At 42.8% G+C, this 26,390-nt stretch overlaps 1 protein-coding gene across 1 annotated transcript in view; it reads right to left on the bottom strand.

Annotated features, from left to right (window-relative positions):
* TELO2 (telomere maintenance 2) overlaps nt 1-26,390 on the bottom strand; it is a 49,399-nt gene that overhangs the window by 20,166 nt on the left and 2,843 nt on the right. Inside the window, exons 2-10 of the mRNA XM_082262477.1 lie at nt 23,251-23,531; nt 20,801-20,869; nt 14,793-14,940; nt 6,102-6,204; nt 5,950-6,018; nt 1,084-1,225; nt 869-1,005; nt 628-728; nt 467-550 (exon numbers count right to left, since the gene is read on the bottom strand). Of these exons, the coding sequence (XP_082118603.1) occupies nt 467-550; nt 628-728; nt 869-1,005; nt 1,084-1,225; nt 5,950-6,018; nt 6,102-6,204; nt 14,793-14,940; nt 20,801-20,869; nt 23,251-23,531 (1,134 nt within the window). The remainder of the gene's footprint in view (nt 1-466; nt 551-627; nt 729-868; nt 1,006-1,083; nt 1,226-5,949; nt 6,019-6,101; nt 6,205-14,792; nt 14,941-20,800; nt 20,870-23,250; nt 23,532-26,390) is intronic.

The raw sequence follows: 26,390 nt of genomic DNA, 5'->3' as shown, positions 1-26,390 counted from the left end.
CAACATATGACAATGCACTAATGAGAGTTGCAATGCACTGCTAGAAGAAAAACATGCACTGTTATTGGTGAGTTAGCAGCCCATTAATTTTGATTGGGCTGCAATAATCCAGAGCTCTTTGATGCACATTATAAGTCAAAAGACGCATTAACGCACCGCAGCAGTGTGAATGGGCCCTCAGAGGAATGATAATTGAGGTGTTATCACGGTCATACTATTATTTTTTGGCATTAAATCTACCTCAAAAGTCTGCATCAAAGACCCAGCAGCACTTACATATAGGGGCCAATGACCCCCAAAATTTTTCTGAATATGGTGAATAATCAACTCTGCACACATACAGACATAGCTTTCTAGCCCTATAAGAGTTATTAAAATTAAAAAAAAAAAACACATTTACAATGCACAGATCTTAATTCTGCAAATCAGCTGCAATAACAAATGAGCTACCAATATTAAAACTCACCTGTCTAGTTCCGATTCTGACCCAGTATCAGTTTTTTGTTCCTCCTGGTGTTTACCTTCTTTCTTAGAGGTTAGGACTGTAGAACTAGAAGGACAACATACTATCTATTACAAAGTTCTATACAACAAGACACACATGAAGCATTCATTAAATCTACTGACCTCTCAGCTAGAGACTTTGCATTATCTGGAGGGTCTGGTAGACAAATGCATGGAGGGTTTAGTAGGGACTTCAAGTCCTTGATGTCGTCATCCTCCTCATACTGCAGGATGCAGAGAGTTTGTGTACATTAGATGGGCTGTCACACTCAACTTTAAAACCCAACTCCCAGAAGGAGGAGGGAGGGAAGGCAAGATTAGAAAGTTTGGAAACCTTGTCCAATGATTAAACAATGGTCCCTACCTGGAAGGAAAGACTGGGACCCTCACGATCGATCTGCTGGCTCAGGCACTCAGCCACTACCATTCCCAAACACCTGACCGGAGGAAGGGAACTGTCCAGGTATAAGCGAGTGCCAGAGGTCAGAGCATGCAGCAGTTCTGTGCATAAGAGACAAGAGATTAGTTGGCAGTAGAAAAAGAAAAGAAGAACTGCTACCACGTTGTATAGCCTCCTACCTTGTTTGCACCCCTCCATTTCCACTTTATTCAGAAGACTTATGCAGATGAAAATACAACGACTGAGATGTAGCATTTGGGGGTAAGGCGAGTGTTTAACCATGCTACCTGATGACCAAACCTCCAGAAGCTCCTGCAAAACCTGTCACAAGAACAAACAATGACCTACATTCTAACTTATCACTCATCCTGGTTATCTGATCTATATGCTACTATTACACATCACAGTCCTGTTTATCGGCTCAACTTTCTTAATTTCCCTATCCACGCTAAAAGCTTGGAAGGGGGAATCTCCACCGTCAACAATTGTATTACAATGGATTGAATACAGTGGCGCTGCCGAAAAGTGATTGAAGCTGATAGGATGCAGATACTGATTGGCCAAAAATTGGAAGCTTGGAAGGGGGAATCTCCACCGTCAACAATTGTATTACAATGGATTGAATACAGTGGCGCTGCCGAAAAGTGATTGAAGCTGATAGGATGCAGACACTGATTGGCCAAAAATTTGACTTGGTCCAGTCAATTTTTAATAGACTTTTATCAAGTTAGTTAGGGTTTGCAGGGCCATTCAGGGCGTGACATTTGGCCAATTCAGCAGCAATTGGCCAACATTTGAGGCATCTAAGGGGGGGGGGGGGGACTCATACCACAGTCCTGTTTATCTATTATACTTACTACCCCAACACTTATATGACAGACCCGTTTCAATGTACTACCTCTCCACTAACATCTATTCTGTTTATCGGATATTCAGTACATGCTACCTCTGTAATCATTTATCCAACCCTGTTTATTTGATCTACATACTACCAAGCAACTTCTATCTCCAACTCTTTTCAGAGAGTACATACTACATCTAGCCTCCAATTTACTGTGCCAGCCATCCCATTGCACTTTCACCCCAGCACTCCTATCTCCATCTCTGTTTATTTAATCTACATCCTACCTCTTCAGTCCTATTTCATGTACAGTTTACCCAATCTATGTTTCTTCCCTCTACTACAAGCCTGTCTGATTATTCCCTCTACAGTCTACCTCTACACCACGAGCCACATGTCCGAACTTCTAGTCAAAGTCCTGTTCTGATCTACAAATTAATCCCTGCGTGGTGTTCCTAAAATGCACATGCTATGTAGCAGTAAACATAATGCCATGTTAGAGAGGGTGTATAGGATGTAGGTTTGCTTTCTGGTTTATAGGGTTGGTTAAAGACCTAATGAGGTATTGGGTAATTTCACAATGTTTGATCATAGCAGTGGTTGCAAGAATGGAATAAAGGGCCACAATGCATTATAAAAAGACTGCTATTCAACATCTCAGAATATCATTGTGTCACCTTTAAAATCCTTACCTTTTCACATAATATAACAGTTTCTGGCTGAAAACTGAAAGGTTTGTGACCATAAGGAACAAGAGTGCATGAGAAACCACATAGATCTATAATATTGTTTCAGTCCATGAAATAGTCCATAAATACTAGGTATATGAAGCAAGTGGCAGCAGCTTTCCTTAAAGTATAGCCAGCTCTGTATGAATTAAAGCAAGGGAAGAGAAGGAAGGACAACATAAGAGTTGCAGTTAAAAAGTCAGTTTATTCACAAAAATTATAAAAACTCAGAATATCGAGTAGTGAAACGTTCATCAAAAGCATAGGAGATGGCGCTCTGGTCTGTCCTGCAGGCACAGCGCTCTGATGGAGCATCGCTGTAGATGGAAGAGATTAATGGGGTGTTTCAGCAGGCTATCCAGGCCGTCTCATCTGTTCCGGTAATGTCACATTCGCCGTGCATTCCACGCTGGTTGGCGTGGACTTCCTGGTGGCCTCAGGACGCTCCATCGATCTCTTCCATCTCCATCAATACTCCATCACAGTGCAGTGCCTACAAGACAGACCAGAGTGGCATCTCTATGCTTTTGATTAATGTTTTACTACTCAATCTTGTGAGTTTTTATAATTTTTGTGAATAAACTGATTTTTAACTGCTACACTGAGGTGGTGCTTCCTTCTCTTCCCTTGCTTGCCTTTTCACAGCAGCTGTATGCAAAACAAGTATATCAGGATTCTGTGCATACGAACTGACAGAAGAGCAAACCATGACATTTGCTGTATGGAGTCCTGAAAGCATCTACTGCAAACCACAAAGCCAGAGGTAAATCTGCCAAATCTTCAGCAGACTCCCCTGAGAAGGAACACTCCTAGACAGTGGACACCCGTTTAATACAGTCTTTCAAAGATTGACAAACTCCTATAGCCGCCACTGCCAGTTTTATTGCAGACCCTGCAATAGCAAAGGAAGCTTTTAGTAAGGTTCCAATTTCTTACCAACTGGATCTTTAAAAACCTGGGCATTATCTACAGGACATTTTACATTTCTATTTATAGAAGAAATAGCAGCATCCACTGTAGGTATACTCCATTTTCTTGTGAAATTTTCCTCCATAGGATACAACAAAGAAAACCTTTTGGGAGGAATAAAAATCAGGATGATCCCAATCAGCATATACTATCCGCTCTAAAAGCGGATGTGAGGGAATTTTGAGGAGGGCTTAGTGAGCCTGAGGAAAAAGAGAATTAAGAAAGCTCTAAGGGAAGTACAGTCATTTAAATCCAGACCGGACCATTTCAGTGAGAGACTTGGGATTGAGAGGCCGAGAATGGTTCCTCAGACCCTGACTCCCCAGAAGTGGAATCCTCTGCTTGGCCTTCTTCTAAGCCATTTACAGCTACTTCTTTCACATCCTCTGCCTAATCCTGAACTAAATTGGGGGGGGGGGGGGAGGGCTCAGGTGAGGGGGATCTATCACATTTCCTCCCTCCTTTTGACAATGCAGCAATCATGCCAGATTGTCCGTAGTGACATAGGCTGAGACAGAAGCACTAGATGTGGCTACTATGCCTGACAACCGCAATGGCTCAGATTGACCATTCGCCTCTGGCCTCTCAGGGGGAGGTTAACACAGAGAATGCATGGCTAGGATCTTCCAATCCTGACGGCGGCACATTTGTGCCCCTTCCCGCTACCCCCCCCCACTCCTTTTCCGGGAGGACACTGCACCAGACAAGAAAGGTACTTACTTTAGTGAACTCAAAGCTTGTGCCAAGCTGTAACAGCTTATCACATCCCAAAGTACCAGAACCTGTCAGTGCCAGTAAACATCCACCCACAGTGACTCACGCACCCAGCTGCAGCTGCTCTGTGTCCCATCAAGATTCTGACAGAAGCTCGTGCTGCTGGGAACACTCTCCAAATGCCACGCCGTCTCCGCCCCTTACTGCGCATGTGCGGCATGTTACGTGCACGTATGCATGCCACGTGCACGCCATCATGTCACGGACAACCCCCCTCCCGACTCCACGTCCACGCTCGTCCATGTGAATAGGCTGAACCTGCATGATCTCCCGCCGCAGGGATGGCCACTGAAGGTGCTCCCTGAACCTAGAGCCACAGAGGGTAAGCTGGTGAGAGGGCGGGATGTACAAAGTCCCGCTGCCAGCCAAGCATCAGGGGGCTTGAGAGCAGAAAAATATAAGGCAGTCAATGTACGCATATGGAGAGCTTCTCCAACTATGACCATCACCTCTAAGACACTGGTGAAAAAAACTGAGGTACTTCCTGTATGGGAGGGGTTATATAGAGGGGAAATTCCTGTCTTTTTGGTTGCCAGTGTCCATTCACCTATAGATGGCGTATAACCCAGATAGTCATTTTTATGGCTGCTCTATGTCCCGTAGAGTACAATAAAGAAAATAAAACTAAACTCCACCACTTTCATTAATTGTATATGTGTTTGCAAACATAGAGGCTCAGCATTACAGATGGGGGTTACCTAGGGTAGTCTGTATGCAACTACAGCATGCCTAGGAATGCCCACTCCTCCAGACTCACCCACCCATTGAAGCATTTTGATATTTGCATAGGTCTTCCAAAGTGCCGTCCTATTGCTTCCATCAGAGCTGAGAGTTGCTAAGAGCAGTACTGAGGTAGGATTTTGTGATATTTACAGGAAGCTATTTACAGCACCCTGCCTGACCCTTTCCACCACAGTGACCCAGTGATGATGTTACGGTGTCTAAAATAAGATATACAATGAAAATCGTATAGTTTTATTTTAAAATTTCATTGGCATATGGATGGGGAGGGGAGTAAGGAACCAAGAAAGGCAAAATACAAGTGGATTAAACTTCAGTTTTAATACAAAATATGCATTACATATAGGTATATCCTCGAGACGCAGCGAAAGTTTGGCAGCCGAAACATATCTGCCGAAAAATTTCAGATGTGTTTTTGGCATTTTGCCGCTAAAGAAAAAAGGTGCACATAATGGCACTGAAAATGTCACCGCGATTTTGCTGAGATTCTGACACGATTTTACTGTGCTTAAGTTATGTTTTTCATGGGTCATGTGACTCAAAAACTGCATCAAAAACATAACAGGTGCTTTATTGATGTGTTCTTGCTGCTTTTTTAATGCATTTCAAGGGGAGGTGCATTTTTTTAACTGACAAAGAAAATGCAGCAAGCAAGATTTTTTTAACACCACAACGGAGGCGCAATGGACCAGTGTGAAGACATACATAGAATTTAAAGAGATTCGTTTTTCTTGCGCTAAAGGTGCAGATAATGGCCAACATTAAATTCATATTTATATAATATATATATATATATATATATATATATATTATACATATATACATACACACACATACACATATATATATATATATATATATATATATACACACATACATATATACACACACACACACACACACACACACTTTTTAAAACTTGTAATTTTCAGTTTCTGCCCCTCTACTATAATCTTAATTTGCAACATAAAATATCCACTGCTCATACCCACCTTAATCAACAATGTCCGGCGACTATTTTCCATAGCCAGATATCCCAGAATAGTTTTCAGCATCTCGTTCTGCGCAGGAACAAGAAAAGAGCCATTTTACATACAATCACCACTGTGATTTCTATCAAAGTGAGTGGCAAGCTTCCATTTACCTTGTGACCATACTGCAGGAACAGCAGCTTCTGAGTCAGAATGAACTGAGTCTTCTTATTTTTCAAAACCAGATCACCCAGCAACTGGGAAAGAGCAGAAGGTCTAAGAATAACACAGAGGTATATAATAAAGATTTGAGTGTTACAACAAGGTACAGGTTTGCATAAAAGATTAGAGATGTACTCAGAGATGTACTCTGGGCAAATATTAGAAAACACAAATTAAATCAACTTGTGTATTTATTAAATATATGTTTAAGGGCTCATTCACACCAAATGCATTTTTTTAACGCATGCCAAAGCAAGGACCTGTAAAAATAAAAGGTATGTGAATGAGAGAAGTTCACATTGATGCATTGATATGCACTGGTTTGCATGGGGAAATAAAATTGAGCAAGCCCTACTTTGTTTCAGCACAACACAATGAAACACATGGAAACATGTCAGTGCAATGCACCGAACGCACAGAAAAAAAAAAAAATGGATTTTTGTCTTACCATAAAAAACCTTTTTTCTGATGTTCATTGAACGGACACAGCGACATATCTTCATTAGTCAGACGGGTTATGCTGCGCTTCCTAGGAGTAGGACACTAGGCAGAAAAGGGTTAAAGTTAACATAGCTTTAACTATGCCCATGGGGCAGTCCCAGGTGGTATACTCCCACTTCCTGCTCTAGGATTCAGTTTTGTAACAAGCAGTGTCAGAAGAATACATAACCCAACTCCACAGAGGGGTGGGAGCTGTGTCCATCAATGATCAGAGAAAAGCATTTTACGGTAAGACAAAATTCCAGTTTTCTCTTTCGTTCATTGACGGACACAGCGACACATCTTCATTACTCGAATGGGACGTCCCAAAGCAGTAAAAGCATGAGGGGTGGGAAACAAACACAGCAACAAAACAATTCCCAACAGGCTAAACATAGCCAACCAGGTAACCAAGCAGCCCAACCAGGAATAACAGAAGCTCACATACCAGAAAAAACTAGGGATGCACCGAAATGAAAATTCTGGGCCAAAACCGAAACCAAAAATGCAGGATGCCCTTGGCCGAAAACCGAAACCGAAAATGACTTTTTCCCCCCAAATGGTATTTGTATTCAGCATGAGGGGGTTAATGTATTGCCACTGCTGGTCACTGATGCATTAGTGACCGACCAGTGGCAGTTAATTAACCCCTTTGTGCTGCATTAGTGCAACCAGTATCCGTGTTAATTAACACTGGTTGCACTGACACTGGTTGCACTAATGCAGCACAAAGGGGTTAATTAACTGCCACTGGTCGGTCACTAATGCATCAGTGACCAGCAGTGGCAATATATTAACCCCCTCATGCTGCATAATACTAATACCATTGCTAACCTCGCCTCAGCTTCCCTCCCCCCCCCTGGCTCAGCGTCCCCTCCCCTGCCTAAATCTTCAGTGTAATAACAACTAAGTGCTCACAGGCCGCTCACCTTACTGCTGTAAGGTAACAGCATAGCAGTGCATAGCTTTGTATGTTGATCTGTGTATATCTGCTCATGTCTAGGGGACCTCCAAATGCTTTATCTGGCTTTTGGGTCTTTAAAATAAATGTATTCTCTCTGCTATGATCCTGGGTTTCCTCCCCAATTTCCTCCGTTATATGTATAGGTATAAAAGGAACTGTCCGTAGTATAATATTTTTTTGGTAAAAATTATTCAATAAAAACAGCATGTACTTACTTAAAATGTCCCTCCCCATCCCAATGATGCAATCTCAGAGTCCTTACTCGCAGCTCCTCCGGTGTCCGTCCTTTCCTTTCAAAAGACCCGCCTCTGGCCGCCTCCCGGTGATGTCACTACTTCTACGCTCTATGCATGCATGAATGAACTAACAGACACGGCGGGCGGGGGAGCGGCCGCTAATAGCTATAATTAAGTAAGCTCTTCACCTCCATGTCAGCGGAGATACCCGCCTGATAGCGAAGTGAAGAGCTTACTTAGTTACAGCTATTAGCGGCAGCTCACCCGCCCGCCATGTCTGTTAGTTCATTCATGCATAGATCTTAGTAGTAGTGACATCACCGGGAGGCGGGCTGCCGGCGGCCAGAGGCGGGTCTTTTGAAAGGAAAGGACGGCCAGAGGCGGGTCTTTTGAAACCTGCGCTGCGCCCGCGGCGGCCATCTTTACTATCGGCATTTTTAACCCTATTTCGGCCGAAATGGAATAAGCCCATTTTCGGCCGAAAATTTTGGTGCACCACTAGAAAAAACACCCTCAAGAGGCAGAAGTCTCTGCCACCGTGGCCTGCAAAACCTTGCGGCCAAAAGCAGCATCCGCAGATGCAAAGATATCCACTTTGTAAAACTTAGTGAACATGTGTACTGACGCCCAGGTGGCCGCTTTGCAAACCTGAACCACTGACGCCTGATGAGGGAAGGCCAAAGAGGCACTGAGCACCCTCGTAGAATGTGCCTTAAAGCAGAGTTCCACCCTGAAAATTGTTTTTTCCCTGTCCGCTTGCTTTTAATTACCTGTAAAACAATTGGATAATTAATTTTTTTTTTTTTATTCACTTACCTTGTTTTTAAAGAAAATATACTTACTTTACTTCCTCTTCCTACCTCTGCGGACACGGCTGCCGCCGTCACTTCCTTCTTGCGTTGACTCCTGGGAGCTGAACGTCATCGCTTCCAGGAATCAATGCTCCTGCACCGCCCAGAAGCTGTGCAGGGATGATGCGCCTGCGTCGGAATTGATGAGCGGGGGCGGTGAAGGGCATTCTAGGACCGAAGAGGAAGCGGAAGAGGATCGCGCTGGCTTCAGCTGCCCACACCTGAGATGGCAGCGCTGAACAAGAAATTTTCAAGGTAAGTATTTCCTCTAAAAAGGTAAGTGAACCTCGGGACAGTTCAGAGGCTATCCATTGTGGAATGCACTAGCCCTGACTGTCCCGGGGGTATTTTTATCTAAATTTTTTTTTTCAGGCCAGAAGTCTGCTTAAACAGGGAAAGGAGAAACCTGAACCTTAATGGAATAGACCTGCACCACCGTCTGCCTGATCCATCTGGAAATGGTTGCAGCAGCCTGTCCCTTACGAGGACCCTTCCAAAATGACTCAGTCGCCATCAAGTACACCCTGATGGCCCGAACCCCGTCTAACGAATGCAAAGCAACCTCCTTGGGGTGCTTAGGCCATAACAAAGGCAACACAATGTCCTCATTCACGTTAAAACCTGACACAACCTTAGGAAGGCACGACTGACAAGGGCGAAGTACCACTTTGTCCCGATGAACCACCAGATAAGGCGACCAACAGGACAACGCAGCCACATGCAGGTGCCAAACTGCACCAGCGTGGCCGACGCAACATACGCTGCGTCCTCCATTTTTAAAGTTTCCCGCACTGACACAATCAGTGCCTCTACCAGCGCTTTTTCATGCGTCAAGGTGGAGGAAGAGAAATCCAAGTGCGTGGACGCGGACCCCATGGGGCGATTTACGTCCGCGGGGGCCATATCAGCCTCAGATTCTGAGGAGACAGAGAAAACAGGAGAGGCCAGCGTGTGCTTTTTGGCAGGTCTCTGTTGTAAAACCACTCCTGAATAGGCAGGAAAAAAAAACTGAATCCTAGAGCAGGAAGTGGGAGTATACCACCATGGACGTAGTTAAAGCTCTGTTAACTTTGTTAACCCTTTTCCGCCTAGTGTCCTACTCCTAGGAAGTGCAGCATAACCCATCCGACTAATGAAGATATGTCGCTGTTTCCGTCAATGAATGAAAGAGAAAACAAGTTTGGCTCCTCTGTCATGCCACAGACCCTTTGCATGTTCCAAGAAGCCAGGAGAAAAGTGCATGTTAACCACTTGCCGACCGCCGCACGACTATCTACGTCGGCGGTCAGCCCCTCACAGGCAAACTAACGTAGGGCTACGTTGCTTGCTTGTGAGGGTCTAGGGAGCGAGCGCGCGCCCCCCGGGGCGCGCTCCCGCTCCCGCGTGGTCACGGACCCCCCCGCGCGTGTGACCAGCGGACCCGATGTCCGCCCGTCACTCGGCGATCGGCGGGGGAGAGGGAGAATGTCAGGCAGCTTGTGTAAACAAACTGCCTATCATTCTCCTCGCTGCAAAGACACTGATAAAACGGATCTGGTATGTAGATCCGTTGATCAGTGTCCTTACAGCTAGAGCCACAGCCAATCACAGTAGAAACCACGCCCCTAGGGACACACACAGCCCCTCCCTTCCAAATAAAGTTAACCCCTTCACTTCCAGTGTATTTTTACAGTAACAGTGCATATGTATAGCACTGATTACTGTAGAAATGTCACTGGTAACCCCAAAAGTGTCAAAAATGTCAGTCAAGGGTCCGATCTGTCCGCCGCAATGTCGCAGTACCGCAAAAAAAAAAAAAAAAAAATCGCAGATCGCCGCCATTACGCGTTAAAAAAAAAAAACAACAAAAATGACAAAAATCTTTCCCTTTGTTAGTAAACGCGATAACTTTTGCGCAAACCAATCAAAATACGCTTTTTGCGATTTTTTTTACCAAACATAGGTAGCATAAAATAAATTGGCCGAAAATTTTTAAAAATTTTGATTTTTACATTTTTTTTTGGGGGAATTTCATATAAAAAAATGTGAAAAATATTGCTATTTTTTCAAAATTGACGCTCTTTTTTTGTTTATAGCGCGTGATCAAAAAATCGCACAGGTGATCAAATACCACCAAAAGAAAGCTCTGTTTGTGGGAAAAAAAGGACGTCAAATTCGTTTAGGTACAGCGTCGCACGACCGCGCAATTGTGCGTTAAATTCACGCAGTGCCGAATCGCAAAATACCCCCTGGTCGGAATGGGGGTAAAATCTTCCGGGGCTTAAGTGGTTAAAATACAGCATACTGTTGCACATCAGTGTGCATTACATGTGTTTACCTGGACTCAACGCACACTTTGCCCTGTGAATGTATTCCTTTAAGGAGGACTTCACGTTGGCATGTAAAATTTAAAAATTCAGCAGCATAAAGCAGAGTTCCGGCCACAAAATCGACATAGTCAATTTTGGGCCATCCGCTTGCTTCTAGTCACCTGAAAAAGAAATGGATAATTACGATTTTTTCTTTTTTTTTTAACTTACCTTGTTATTGCAGAAAAATATACTCACCTTTCTTCCACTTCCTCTACGGCCGAGGCCTGCGTCGTCACTTCCTCTTAGCATTGATTCCTGGGAACTGAATGTCATCCTTCCCAGGAATCAATGCGCCCCGCTCGTCACTTCCAGTGCGGCGCCTCATTCCCTGCTAAAAAGTTTCTGGGCATGCCCAGAAGCTGTGGGGGATGACGCGCGTACCGGAAGTGACGTGCGGGGCCGGTGCAGGCGCATTCTGGGAGAAGAGGACATAGAAGAGGACGCAGAAGAGGATGCGCTGGCTTCAGCTGCCCACATCTGAGATAGCAGCACTGGAGAAGAAATTTTCAAGGTAAGTATTTCTTCTAAAAAGGTAAGTGCGACCCGGGACAGTACAGAGGCTATCCATTGTGGAATGTACTATCCCTGACTGTCCCGGGGGTATTTTCATTGAAAATTTTTTTTTGTGGCCGGAACTCCGCTTTAAAACACTGTATGTTTGGGGTGGGTTGTTCTGGTCATTCTCACCACGGCAAAGAATAAAGTGATTGTAAAGTCTCGTTTTTTTTTTTTTTTTTAATAACCAACATGTTATAGTTACCTGCTCTGTTGCAGTGGATTTGCACAGGGCAGCCCAGATCCGCCTCTTCTTGGGTCCCTCTTTGCAGATCCTGGCTCAGTCGAGTGCCCCCACAGCAAGCAGCTTGCTTTGGGGCATCTGAGCCGGCCTGCAGCTCCATCTGTCCATTCAGACATGGAACTGCCATTCAGCCCCGCCCCCTCTCTCTCCCGACTGGCTGACTGACTTTGATTGACAGCTGAAGAAGCTAAATGGCACCGCTGTGGTGTCTCAGCTAATCAGGAAGGAGAGTCCCAGATGACCGAGGGACTCGTGGACATCGCTGGACAGAGATCGGGTTCAGGTAAGTATTAGGGGGTGCTGGGGAGGCTTCTACATACAAAAGGTTTTTTTTATCTTAAGGTATAGAATGCATTGGGATAAAAAAAAAAAACCTTCTGACTTTACAACTCCTTTAAGGAAATGGTAGCAGGTACCTTGAAAAAAAGTCGGCAATTTAGATAGAGGCTAGGAGAAAGAAAGCAATCATCTTTGTTTTTGGATGAAGGTTTGCTTTAAGTACCAGAATTAGCCTTGCTATGATTCTCCTGTCACCCCCTGCACAGCAGCAACCATTCACACCATAGTGATGAAGTCCCCGGATGGAAAATAGCTAGACAGGAACTACAGGGCCTTGCCTTGAAAGACATGTTGTGGACTTGTCCTATCACTGCATGAATGGCTATTGACAATGACATTTATTCTTTATATTTCTGTTTCAATAGTTTTTTTATTAAATGTTTTGGTAAACAAGGAAAAAGAAGGGGATCACTTAGTAGAGCAGCAAACAATCCTCGCATGCTCCGAGCATGTAACATAGGAAACATACAAATGTGGGGTTCAGTAGAGATTATTGAAGACCATAACACGCAGATTAGGTCTACTATGAGGGTCCCAATACATTAAAACTAGTATAAAAGCCAGGACAGTAACTAATTATAAATTACCGGAAAAACCTTCAAACTTCCTGGATAGTGCGAGGCCACCATCCATCCAGCCACCCATTATAGTGTGCCTGGGTGAAGAGGGGAAAGGGGGAAGCGAAAAAGTCCATAGGGGCATCGTACCAAGATTGACATAAGTTAAAGAGGTTAGAGAAAAGAAGGAAAGAAAGAAAAGGGAAGGTTGAATCCATCTGGGAATCTTCCATCGGTCATCCAGGTAACTAACTCTATGTATCAAGGACCTGTAGGTATATTAGCCAGGGGGGACCATATTTTCTCAAATAGGGGTTGTTTGTCACATAGAACACTCACTATTTTTTCATTCAGCATGATCAATTTAAGTTTACGTTTCATCAGTGTCAAGTCTATGACAGGACTTTTCCATGCTGACGCAATGGCAATTTTGGAAGCCAGGAACATAAAGTATATTAATGCCTGGGTATTTCTAGGGACATTTTCCACTGGCCTTATTAGGTAGGGCGACACTAGTGTCTTTATCGATGTTAACCATTGTGACCGAAAATATAAATGAGTGGACCCTTATCCAAAAGCGGCGAACCTCAGGGCAAGTCCACCATACGTGCATTGGTGTGCCCACCTGGCCACAACCCCTGAAGCAGGAGGCTGAGGGTCCCGGAAACATTTTGGACTGGCGCTCTGGCACTAAATACCATCTGGCATGTACCTCGTATCCCCCCTCGATCAAAGAGCAACAGTAAGTATACCTTTATGGATTTGTGAGCTCCATTTGCGCCAGTCCTCTGCCTCAGGGGCCATGCCCAGATCCTCCTCCCATGCCGCCTGATATGACAATCTAGTCAAAGGGTTGATAAACTGTTTATAAAGCATGACGCCCCCCGGAGAGCAGCATCCTGCATGCACTTGTTTTCAAAACTAGTGCGTACTGTCAGGTCAGAATCATCTTTTTGTAGTGATTTGAGAAAGTGTTGAATTTGTTGTGGATGGAAGCTCTCCATGGGGAGCATCTTTAAGCTGCCCATGAAGTACGAGGGAGGACATATTCCCCTGTTGTCCAGATAGTCGCCTATTCAGTACAATCCCTTGTTCACCAACCAACCAAATCTATCGTTTTGTACACCGGGGGTTGCCAAGTAGCAGAGCCACTGGGGTATGTGCCGAATGTAAAGGCCATCTCCTGTAGCTCGTATCCCATATGTGCAGTGAGCGAGAGAGCATTGGACTCAAAATAGCTTTGCGGTGTTTTGGAAAAGTCCAAAGGATGTGGTCAATTGCAAGTGGAGAGCAAGCCTGAGCCTCCAGTGGAACCCAATTGGGATGATAGTGACGGCTGTGAAGTTGACATAATGGGGCTAGCTGCGCAGCTATGTAATATTTCCGAAACTCGGGCACTCCCAGACCACCCAGGTCTTTAGGGGCGTACATTGTGGCCTGAGCTATGTAATGGAGGATATTGGATTGGAATGTGGGCATCTGCGGGGACTAAGATCGGCAGAGTCCAAAAATAATATAATAACCTGGGTAGAACTGCAATTTTAATAGACACTATTTTTCCCATCCAGGACAAGTTCGCATCAGACCATACTTTCACATATCTTTTATTAGTTTAGCAAACAAAGGTGAGTAGTTAGCTTTATACAGTGAGGCTACATTGGGAGTAGGTCGGATTCTCAAATAAGAGAGGGTCGTCGGTTGCCATAGAAAGGGGAATTGGGACTTGAAACTCTGGAGCGTTGGGGTTGGTAAGTTAACGTTCAGCGCCTCCGACTTGTGATTGACTAGCAAGCTGAAAATTTTCTGACATACAGCGTAGAGCTTTACAGATAATAATGAACTAGTCACATAAGTCCTTTCCCCCCAAAAGAGATTACAATTGAATACCCTACCAGAGTCACACAGTAGAGCTAGTTTGTGTGGACGCTGTGTGACCTACCAGTATGTTTTTGGATTGCGGGAAGAAACCAATAAAAATGGGGGAAACAAACTCCATTCAGATAATGCTCCTGTTGGAATCTGAAGGCAAGACAAAAACAGAAGAGAACGCACGAGAAAACATTACCCAGGTGCCATCTGTGCAAGCCCAGTCACCACCGGCTCCATCCACCTGTCAGGGACAGACTCCATCAGTCTCCAGCAAATCCTCTGCCAGATGCAATCTGATTGGACCAGGGAAGTCAGACGTGGCAACAGAACTGAAAACAGCTCCCCTGTAAATAAACAAGAGAATGTGCACCACTATTATTTTTGAAAGTATGCATTGCAGGTCTATCTCAAAGTGAAAGTGTTACTAAAACAACAACAGTAAAATCAATCAATCAATCAATCAGTCTTTATATGCAGTAAAGCATGATTGTTATACTTACCGTGGAACCGAAGGGGTTATTTGTGTATAAAGGCTGTTTGATCCTATCTTCTCTGATCCTCCCCCTTTTTTACTGTCCCCAATTCATCTGCTGATAGAACAGAGCCCTAGAAGGCACTCAGCACACGCTCCATTTAGTGTGTATTGCTAAAGTTTTTTTTTTTTTTTTTGGGAGGGTGCATGTGATCAACACAGGGCCAATTAGCACTGTTCAGAGAGAGGGTCAGGGGTCCTGCAGCCTCATAGGACAGTCAGAGGAGAACCAAAGATCCTCCTACAAGCTTGAACTAGTGCTCGACTGGGCACTGATAGAAGTCCCAAGACTGCTATATACTGCTGATGAAAAAGGTATTGTTCAGTTTATATTTTCTAAAATAATTTAATTTCCATGTTCTGTGTACTGTGGGAGACCAGATATAGTGAATGCAGGCTCCTGGGTTTAGTAACACTTTAAAGTGTGTGAAAAACCCAACAATGAACTTTTCTTATTTGCTCCCTTTGCTTTGTCCGGTAAACATCACAGTAACAGTTTTCTATTACGGTATATTGGTTCGATAATTACCCGTATATCCTGTCAGTAAACTTGGATACTGATCACTTTCTGTGCTGCATTCTTATCAGGTACATTGTTCCCAACGATATAAGGACTACAGAACCCCTTCTCTCTATGTTATGAAGAAGAAGAGAGGGTGAGCTACTTGTAGTCCTGTCCCAGGGTGACAATGCTGGTTCTACATGGATAGTCAGTACGGTTGTCATCCTAGAACAGGAAGTGTGTTACTGGCAGGATCAGCATGTAAAAATAAAGAAGAAAAAAATCCTGGAAAATAAAATATAATGCAGCCACCAAATCTGAGGACTTATAAGCTGCAATAGTGTATTACATTTTGTTTTTTTTAAGTTTAGATAGGATTTAAGACAGGTAAAACACTTGAGAACTATATTAGCTGCTCTTTAAACACATCTCTAAACAGAACTCGGAGTGTAAAACACATCCACACCAATGCAACAAGCAATCACAATCCTCCCTACACTGATCATTTAAAAAAAATAATAACAACATGTTAAAGTGGAGCTATCAACATGGCATGTGTTAGGATTGCTAAAACATTTTTTTTTTTTTTTTAATTTAAAATAAAGGGGGGGGGGGCTCTGTCCTAGGATCAATTCTGTTTAATTTGTTCATAAATGATAAAGATAATGGGATAAACAGTCAATCTCAGTGTTTCCTGAGGATATAAAGCTATGCAAGGCAATGACCTCACAAAAGGAAATAGCAACTTTACAAGGAGGACCTCAATAAAATAGAGGAGTAAACACATGGCAAACGAGGTTCAATGTAGGGAAATGTAAAGTAATGCACTTGGGGCAAAAAATATGAATGCAGGTTACACACTAGGAGGAGAACCTCTGGGAGAATCGAGGATGGAAAAAGATCTGGGGGCGCTAGTAGATGACCGACTCAGTAATAGCATGCCATGCCGGCAGAATATTAGCACGCATTTAAAAGGTTATCTACTCCAGAGATAAAATTATAATTCTATCACTTTATAAAACTCAGGCTCGGCTGCACCTTGAGTATGCCATCCAGTTCTGGTCACCAGTCCTCAGGAAAAATGTGCTGGAATTGGATAGAAAAATGTTCAGGAGAAAGGCAATAAAGCTCATAAAAGGGCTGGATGACCTCAGTTACGAGAAATGGCTGCAGACATTAAACTTATTCTTCCTGAAGAAGAGACACTTGAGAGGAGATATGATAGCGATATACAAATACCTCAACCGTGATTCCAGCATAAGAAAGAGATTATTTGGTCTCAGGGAGTATAGGAAGACCCATGGCCACTCAAAGTTGGAAAAGAAGTTGTTTAACCTTAAACTGCGTAGGTTTTTTTTTTTACTGTTTGAGCGGTAAGAATCTAGAACTCTCTTCCATAATTGGTAGAGTCAGAAGGAAGTGTTGATAGTTTCAAAAATGTTTTAGATGGGCATCTGTTTGAACACAATATACAGGGTTATAGTGCATTAAACTGGATAGACTGGTGTCTTGATTTCACCTTTGTAACTATGTATCTATAGTTCCTCAGCTCCCAATCTAGACCCCAGTTTCTGTATACCAGCAGAACTGTGGGCATTTCACAGAATTAGAAAATTAATTGAGTCAATTGAATTTTCCAGACAGACTTGTTTTGTAGATTTGTAGAGATATTAGGAAAACTAAAAAGCAGGAATCCAAGACTATATGTAAATGTAATGCGCAAATATTGCTATTACTTAACACAATAGAGAAATACAAATTGGACACTCACAAGTAAACTCTTGTATAAAGCATAAAAGGCCGGCTTGGAACACAACTCCGCGTCGTGCATCGGACGTGACGTCACCGGCGGTTCCCACCTAATGCATTTCGCTCCTTTCTTGGAACGTCGGTGCTGACTGAATCTTAAAACAAGGGTGACTCCTCCTACTCAGGAAAATCTGCTGCCCTCTGCCAGAAAGTTGTCAACGGGAAGAAGATTTACCTTTCAACATGACAATTGGAAAACAAAACTAGGACTTCCGCATGGGACTTTAGAGACAGTAAACAGTTAAAAAGTATAGAAAGTTTATGGAGTATATAAATCATGTAAAAGTGATAAACATCACAATAAAAAAAAGAGCAATGGATGAAAAATACAAGACATTTATATAAATGCTACATAGCATCCCCAAAGGTTGGAGCCCCACTGGTTCTCATGGTAAGGAGACCTTTAAAGTGGTAGGGTGGAGTGGAGGGAATCAGTCCACCTGTGAACCAGTGTATTTTCCTCGGCGCAGCCATCTAATTTATATATGGTCCCTGTGCCTTTTGATCCTTGCGAGTTCCTTTATTTGGTCCTCAGACTTGCACCCTACTGCCACCCATTCCTTCCCATTTTTCCACCTGCTTCAGTCCTCTGATTGGCCCTTGGGAGGAGACTTGTTCTTACTCAGGTGTATGCTTCATACCATTGAACCATTGAGCAATGTTATATATTACTGAAATATTGTAAGAAAAAAGTATGGGGTGATAAATGCGCTGTCATGTGTGTATCCAAGTAGGAGGATTCCTCTAGTATATTGCAGTTGGTAACAAATTATAAATAGCTCTGAGATTCGGATCAAATCCGATTCTACATGCAGCCAGCTCTAGCATTTATCACTAAAATACCAATATCAAATTCACAATGAGTCGGCGCAAAAAAGAAGAAAATCTCAGAAAAAGCTCAGACCGAGCCAACCAATGTCACAATCACAGCGAGACCTCCTGAAATATGATGAAAAGGGCCTCACCATAAATATGTACCAATGTTTAAAAAAGAACAAGTAGATAATCCATAAACAGATAAAAGATATAAAAAGATCAGCAGGCTAAAACAGGAAACGTATAAAATCCAACTCTTAAAAGCTAATCCGATTCCTTGAGAAAATATGTATATCCGTCTAAAATATAGGAAAATATTTCTTCAATATATCTGACTTGTAACAACTCCCATAGGGTCAACAGACAGAGTCAGATATATTGAAGAAATATTTTCCTATATTTTAGACGGATATACATATTTTCTCAAGGAATCGGATTAGCTTTTAAGAGTTGGATTTTATACGTTTCCTGTTTTAGCCTGCTGATTTTTTTATATCTTTTATCTGTTTATGGATTATCTACTTGTTCTTTTTTAAACATTGGTACATATTTATGGTGAGGCCCTTTTCATCATATTTCGGGAGGCCTCACTGAAATATTGTGCTTTCATCCCACTCCCCTATAAAGAAGGAATGATATATTCCGAAACATGTTTTCACTTTAAAGGTCTACTTACCATGAAAACCAGTAGAGCTCCGGCCTTTGGGCATGCTATGTAGCATATATATATATATATATATATATATATATATATATATATATATATATATATATATATATATATATATATATAAATAATTTTTTATTTTTTTTTTATTTTTTTTCTTGTATTTTTCATCCACTGCTCTTTTTTATTGTGATGTTTATCACTTTTACATGATTTATATATACTCAATAAACTTTCTATACCTCGTTAACAGTTTACTGCCTCTAAAGTCCCATGGGGAAGTCCTAGTTTTGTTTTCCAATAGTATTGGGGATGTGGCAGGAGGTCTTATGACTCATTGTGGCACTGAGCCTGTAGCTCTCTTCTTCTCCCTTTCAACATGACAATGACCCAAAGCACACTGCAAAAATGACCACACAGTGGTTGAAGGATAACAAAGTCAATGTTCTTGCATGGCCTAGTCAGAGCCCAGAATTAAACCCCATTGAAAATTCTGCAAAGAAGAGTGGACAAATATTGTAAAGTCTAGATGTGCAAAGTTAGTAGAGACATATACCAACAGACTAAAGGCTGTAATTAAAGCATAATGTGGTTCAACAAAATCCTGACAAAAGGGGGTGATCCTTTTTCCAACTCAGTGATTCTGTTTTTGAATTGGGTTTTCTTCTGACATGTTGGTGTTATATCTTTCACTTGGATGTTTAAGTTGCACTGAGTAGATACAGCTAAAAAAAAAAAAAAAAAACTGTGTCTGTCTTCATTCAGGCTGCAAAGCAACAGAATGTGATTAATTTGGGGGGGGGGGGGGATTCTTTTCTATAGCCACTGTAGTTTAGTATTTACGGCTGCCAGCACCAGGTCACACAGAGGAGCTTCCCTGAACCTCAGGTCAAGGTAGCGCATGCACTGAGTATTTCACAGTAAAGAGGTAACAAAGGACAATGCGGTCCCAAGCAGCTGTTTGTCTATATGCTTGCAGGAGGGTGGACCAGGAAACGACCTTGCTATCTTGGGCTTTATGTTTGTATTGATGCACTCAGCGTAGGGAGGTGCACTAATTTCCCTATAAACAATTTATAAAAGCACTGACTTTTGTATATGTCCACTTGTATAAAAGAGTGGGGTGATCTCGTCTTTGTTATAATGACTGGAAAGGTCAAATCTGTGTTTGATATTAAAATGTAGTATATAAGATGCTCACAAAGCGCTGTTATATCCATGTAGAAACAACAATTTTTGTGTGGATCTGTGTATAAAATCCAAGATCACCAATATAATTCTCTGCAACTTTGACAGTAAGGCACATCCAGTCAAGAGGAGGAAATAGTAAACCCCGGTATTAAATTGTGCCTATGTGGCTTTGCACAAGAAAAGCAGTCAGTCGTTCTGTGACCAGGATTATTGGGTGTTAAAGCGGTAGTATACTCCGCCAATAAACTTTTACCTACAGGTAAGCCTATGATGAGGCTTGCCTGTAAGTAAAATGAATATCTCCTAAACCTGCACGGTTTAGGAGATATTCACCCTGCATGCAGCCCCTGACCCCCGCGGGGCATGCGCTCTGAAGGTTTGGCGGACCTTCAGAGCTCTTTGCCGGTAAGAAAACTCCTGCGCGCATGCGCGGGAGTGACATCGCGGCTTCGGCCACTCACAGTGCGGGAGCCGCCGAACTCAGAAGAGATGCCGAGGGAACATGACAGCTCCCTCAGCGGTGTCCGGACGACCATGTCGGGTCTTCGTTTTAAGGTAAGTATTTAGATGCATACTAGCTCATTATGCCTTTCTCCTGCAGGATTTGTTTTTTATTTCTGTTTAGGAGGATACAGCCGCTTTAAGCTGCACTGCTATACCTCTACCATGTTGTTCAAGTCTACTCACTTTGCCGGCCTTGCATGCAGACTTTGCCCAGGAGCTGGGACACGAAATTGATGGAGCAGCCTTTCCCATCTACGAAGAAGAGAAAATACATTTAAAAAATATGCAAATAGCTTTTCCACTAACATGACAAGGCAACTGGTAACTCCCTATCCCCACTTGACATATACTTACCTTTCCTTCACTTCTCCTCCATTCTGTTCAGTGCCAGGAACTAAAATGAAATAGCTGGTACATCTGGGTACGGAGTATGAAAAGGAATTATTTTGGTATCTCAAGTCAGTGAGTAGACCAAATACGAACGAGCATTTGACTCAATCCATGTGACAACACTGAGCCAACCAGCACTGTATAATGGGAAGTCCATAGTCCTTTGCAGGTTACACAGGACTTCCCTTCACTTCCAGCAGATAAACGCCAGGGAGTAAAAAGCCAAGTAAACATGTGCTGCTGGAGAGGGCTACATTAACCACTTCAGCTCCAGATGGTTTACCCCCCTTAATGACCAGGCCATTTTTTGTGATGCGGCACTGCGTTACTTTAACTGAGAATTGCGCGGTCGTGCGACACTGTACCCAAATAAAATTGATGTCCTTTCTTTCCCACAAATAGAGATTTCTTTTAGTAGTATTTGTTTACCTCTGCAATTTTTATTTTGTGCGCTATATACAAAAAAATGACCAACAATTAAAAAAAAAATATATATATTTTTTACTTTCTGCTATAAAACATACTCAATAAAAAAAAAAAAAAAAAAAAAAAATGTAAAAAATAAAATTCTCCAGATCTCAATCCAGTCGGGCATCTGTGGGATGTGCTGAAAAAACAAGTTTGATGCATAGAGGCCCCACCTTGCAACTTACAGGACTTAAAGTCCCTGCTACTGACAGCTTGGTGCCAGATACCACAGCATACTTTCAGAGGTCTAGTGGAGTCTATGCCTCAATGGGTCAGGGCTGTTTTGGTGGCAAAAGGGGGACCTACTCAATATTAGGTGGGTGGTTATAAAGAAATGACTGATCGGTGTGTGTATATATAAAACACATATGTAATAAGTTGCTCTTCACATGAAGCAGTGTGTGGGTTTTAACCCAGAGTACATATACCCATTGAAGTACTGGACACATTTCAGGGGCTACCGCTGCGGCTGCTTCCAATATGGCAGATCATCAATCTGTTCCCTTGGTTGTGACCTGGTGCAATGAAATGGTGCAATGGTCACAATGCAATTGGTGAACAATGTTCTACACAGTAAATCACAATATGAACATAGTATATTGTGACTTGCAAAACATGCTCTGCCCACAAGAAGTTTTAATGGTATTTGGGGCTGGATGGATGCTGGCTACCATGGAACCGACTTACGGTTGGACACATTGACATGTATTTTTTGTTCTTGGCCTCACTATTCTGGCTTCCTCATTTCAGAGTCATGAAAAGTTTGAAGATTAGTTATGAAGAAAAAAGAAACTTTAAAAAAAGATTTTAACTTATAAATTCACAAGGGGTACCTGGACTTCAGGATAACTCTCAAGCAGGTTTATTGTCCAAAACGTACCAATGAAAAAGTCATTATGAAAATTAAGTTTTAGCTGGACTTTTTCTTAACCACTTTATGTCCAGCCCCCGCAGATGTACTGCGGCAGGCTGGCTCTCCCAGGCAAAGCCGGGTACATGTACGGCGCTCGCCTGGGAGGAGCTAGGGGGGCGCGCTCCCGCCCCCGCTCGTCAGCTGGGGAGCCAGTGCATGTGACAGGCAGCTCCGATGTCCGCCAGCCACTCGCAATCTCCTCCTGCTGACAGAGAAGGACAGACGGCTGATGTAAACACAGCTGACCGCCCTTCTCCCTGAGATGATCATAGAGACCATGTGATCCTACTATATAGAATCGCATGTCTCTATGGTCATCTCACAAGCCCAACCCCCCACAGTTAGAATCACTTCCCTAGGCTTAACCCCTTTATCACCCATATTATTAACCCCTTCCCTGCCAGTGTCATTATTACAGTAACAGTGCATATTTTTAGTACTGATTACTGTTTTTACCAAAATATGTAGCAGAAAACAAATTTGATTCTAAAATGTTAAAAAATTTTGATTTTTACATTTTTTTGAGGAATGTTATATAGCAGAATGTGAAAAATATGGTTTTTTTTTTTGCTTTCTTTTTAATTGTCGCTCATTTTTTGTTTATAGCGCAAAAAATAAAAGTCGCACAGGTGCTCAAAATACCACCAAAAGAAAGCTCTATTTGTGGGAAAAAAAGGACGTCAATTTCGATTGGGTACAGCGTCGCACCACCGCAAAATTGTCCGTTAAAGTCACGCAGTGCCGAATCACAAAATAGGGCCTGGCCATTAAGCAGCAAAATCTTCCGGTCTTAAAGTGGTTAAAAGGTAAACTTTCAGAGTGGATTCTACATAACACACGCAAATCATGGATGTCAACTTACCTCTTAAGGATACAGACACCATCTGCAACACTTTTAGGATGGCATTTCCAATGCGAGGGAAGTAATTTTGTGCATAGAAGACGGACTTATTATGTTTTTGCAGACAATTGGCCACGTGGTCAGGCAAATTACAGATTTTTGCCAAGATGGCTTCATGTAATACAGGAGTTGGAGTGGCTTCCAGCTGCTGCTCACACACCTCCCAGATGACTTCCGCCAGGGTACCACGCTGCAAGAACTTCTCAAGAACATGAACACAGCGATCTAGGCGAGCAGAAGGCCTTTAGGAGACAAGCAAACAAAACACGGTGACTCATTTGCCCATACACTTCATATGTATAGTGATGAGAAAGTCAGCTATTCACACTTCAATTGACTTGCTGATTATTTTGTCCCACGAATGCCAGTTTCCAACAAATTAGAACAAAAAAAGAACAGTTTACTAGACTTTCACAGATTATACCTTAGTCAAGTTTAAACATACGAGATAATTAAGACAAAATACAGTGCCTTTAAAAAGTATCCATACCCCTTGAAATGTTCCAACCAAAAACAGAAATATGTTTAATTGGGATTTTATGTGATAGACCAACACAAAGTGGCACATAATTGTGAAGTGGAAGGAAAATGATAAATGGTTTTCAACCTTTTTCTTACACAAATATCTGAAAAGTGTGGTGTGCATTTGTATTCAGCCCCCTTTACTCCGATACCCCTAACTAACATCTAGTTGAACCAATTGCCTTCAGAAGTTACCTAATTGGTAAATAGAGTCCACCTGTGTGTAATTTAATCTCAGTATAAATACAGCTGTTCTATGAAGCCCGGAGGTTTTATAGAGAACCTTAGAGAACAAACAGCATCATGAAGGCAAAGGAACACACCAGACAGGTCAGAGATAAAGTTGTGGAGAAGTTTAAATCAGGTTTAAAAAAAAAAAAAAAAATCCCAAGCTTTGAACATCTCACGGAGCCCTGTTCAATCCATCATCCGAAAATGGGAAGAGAATGGCACAACTGCAAACCTACCAAGACATGGCCGTCCATCTAAACTGACAGGCCGGGCAAGGAGAGCATTCATCAGAGAAGCTGCCAAGAGCCCCATGCTAACTCTGGAGGAGCTGCAGAGATCCACAGCTCAGGTGGGAGAATCTGTCCACAGGACAGCTATTAGTTGCGCACTCCACAAATCTGGCTCTAATGGAAAAGTAGCAAGAAGAAAGACATAAGAAGTTCAGTTTTCAGTTTGCGAGAAGCCATGTGAGGGACACAGCAAATATATGTAAGAAGGAGCTCTGGTCAGATGAGACCAAAATTGAACTTTTTGGCCTAACAGCAAAATGCTAAGTGTGGCGGAAAACTAACATTACCCATCACCCTGAACTGTAAAACATGGTGGTGGCCGCATCATATTGTTGGAATGCTTTTCTTCAGCAGGGATAGGGAAGCTGGCCAGAGTTGATGGTAAGATGGATGGAACCAAATACAGGGCAATCCTAAAAGTAGGGATGCACCGATCCGACTTTTTTTAAGCCGATACCGATATCTGGCATTGTGAAATCGCCGATACCGGAACCGATCCGGAGCTACACACAAAGCAAGCGGCAGCAGTACAGAGCAAAGCCGCTGCTTCATGTGTACGGCTCCTCCATTCACAGGCGGAGTGCATCTGATATCACTCCGCCTGTGAGCCGGACCTATACAGGAAGTAGCGGCTCCCATCCCATACTACTACTGCACCAAGTAAGGGATGGCTGAGCCGTTACTCAGCAAAAACCGGATCAGCCTGTGGATCGGTCAATGTTACCGATCCCCCGATCCATCTAAAAAATGGCCATATCGGCGCCGATATCCGATCCGAATATCGGATCGGTGCATCCCTACCTAAAAGAAAACCGGTTAAGAGTCTGCAAAAAGACTTGAGACTGGGGCGGAGGTTCTCCTTCCAGCAGGACCCTAAACATACAGCCAGAGCTACAATGGAATGGTTTAGATCAAAGTATATTCGTGTGTTCAAATGGCCCAGTCAAAGTTCAGACCTAAACCCAATTGAGAATCTGTGGCTAGACTCGAAAATTGCTGTTCGCAGACTTTCTCGATCCAATCTGACAGAGCTTGAGCTATTTTGTAAGGAAGAATGGGCAAACATTTCACTCTCTAGATGTGCAAAGCTGGTAGAGACATCCCCAAAAAGACTTGCAGCTGTAATTGCAGTGAAAGGTGGTTCTACAAAGAATGGGGGGGGGGGGGGGGTGAATACAAATGTACACCACACTTTTCACATATTTATTTGTAAAAAATGTTGAAATCCATTTATCATTTTCCCTCCACTTCCAATTATGTGCCACTTTGTGTTGGTTATCACATAAAATACATTTACGTTTTTGGTTGCAACATGATAAAATGTGGAAAATTTTAAGGGGTATGAAAACTTTTTCACGGTACTGTAAGTAATGAAACGTATCTCTTCTTCTATCCATTAGTGTTTTGTTAGTTTTCAGTGATTCTATCTGAAGCCTCGTACACACGCGTCGAAAATTGGCAGGGAATTTTCGTCCGACGACCGATCTGCCGATTTTCGGCTTGTAAGTATGATGCTTCCGACAACCGACTCCGACTTTTCGGCCGAAAAAAATCTGGTGTGCAGGGTATAAAATTTTTGTTGGCCGTCAACACAACGGCCGATTTTCGTGCAGTCAGTACAGATTTCGACAGAGAAAAATCTGATGAGCAAGACTGGGCATGCTCAGTGAAGAAAGAACACAAAGAAAACAAACCAACACATGACATCACTTCTGAAGTAGAATTTTGTTGGGCGAGAAAATTCGTGTGCAGTCTAGGCACATTCCAACCAACAAAACACAACTCTGGACAAAAGACGGACGATCGGTCGGCCGATAATAGTTGCGTGTGTACGGGGCTTAAGGCTAATGCCCCATACACACGTGCAGATTATCTGCAGACTTTTGTCTGCAGACTTACCTTTTCTATGTAGTGCAAGGGCCTGCCGGATTGCATACAAATTGAAAGTGTTTAGGTTTGACCTCATATTATATGGTTTTGGTAAGTCTGCAGACAAAAGTCTGCAGATAATCTGCACGTGTGTATGGGGCATTAGTTTACACCTATGGAGTTTGCTTT

The sequence above is a fragment of the Pelophylax lessonae genome (genome assembly GCF_965119305.1).
Source record: "Pelophylax lessonae genome assembly, chromosome: 6".
Taxonomy (NCBI): domain Eukaryota; kingdom Metazoa; phylum Chordata; class Amphibia; order Anura; family Ranidae; genus Pelophylax; species Pelophylax lessonae.
Note: the sequence above shows the minus strand (reverse complement) of the source record. Positions and strands in the feature narration are given on the sequence as shown.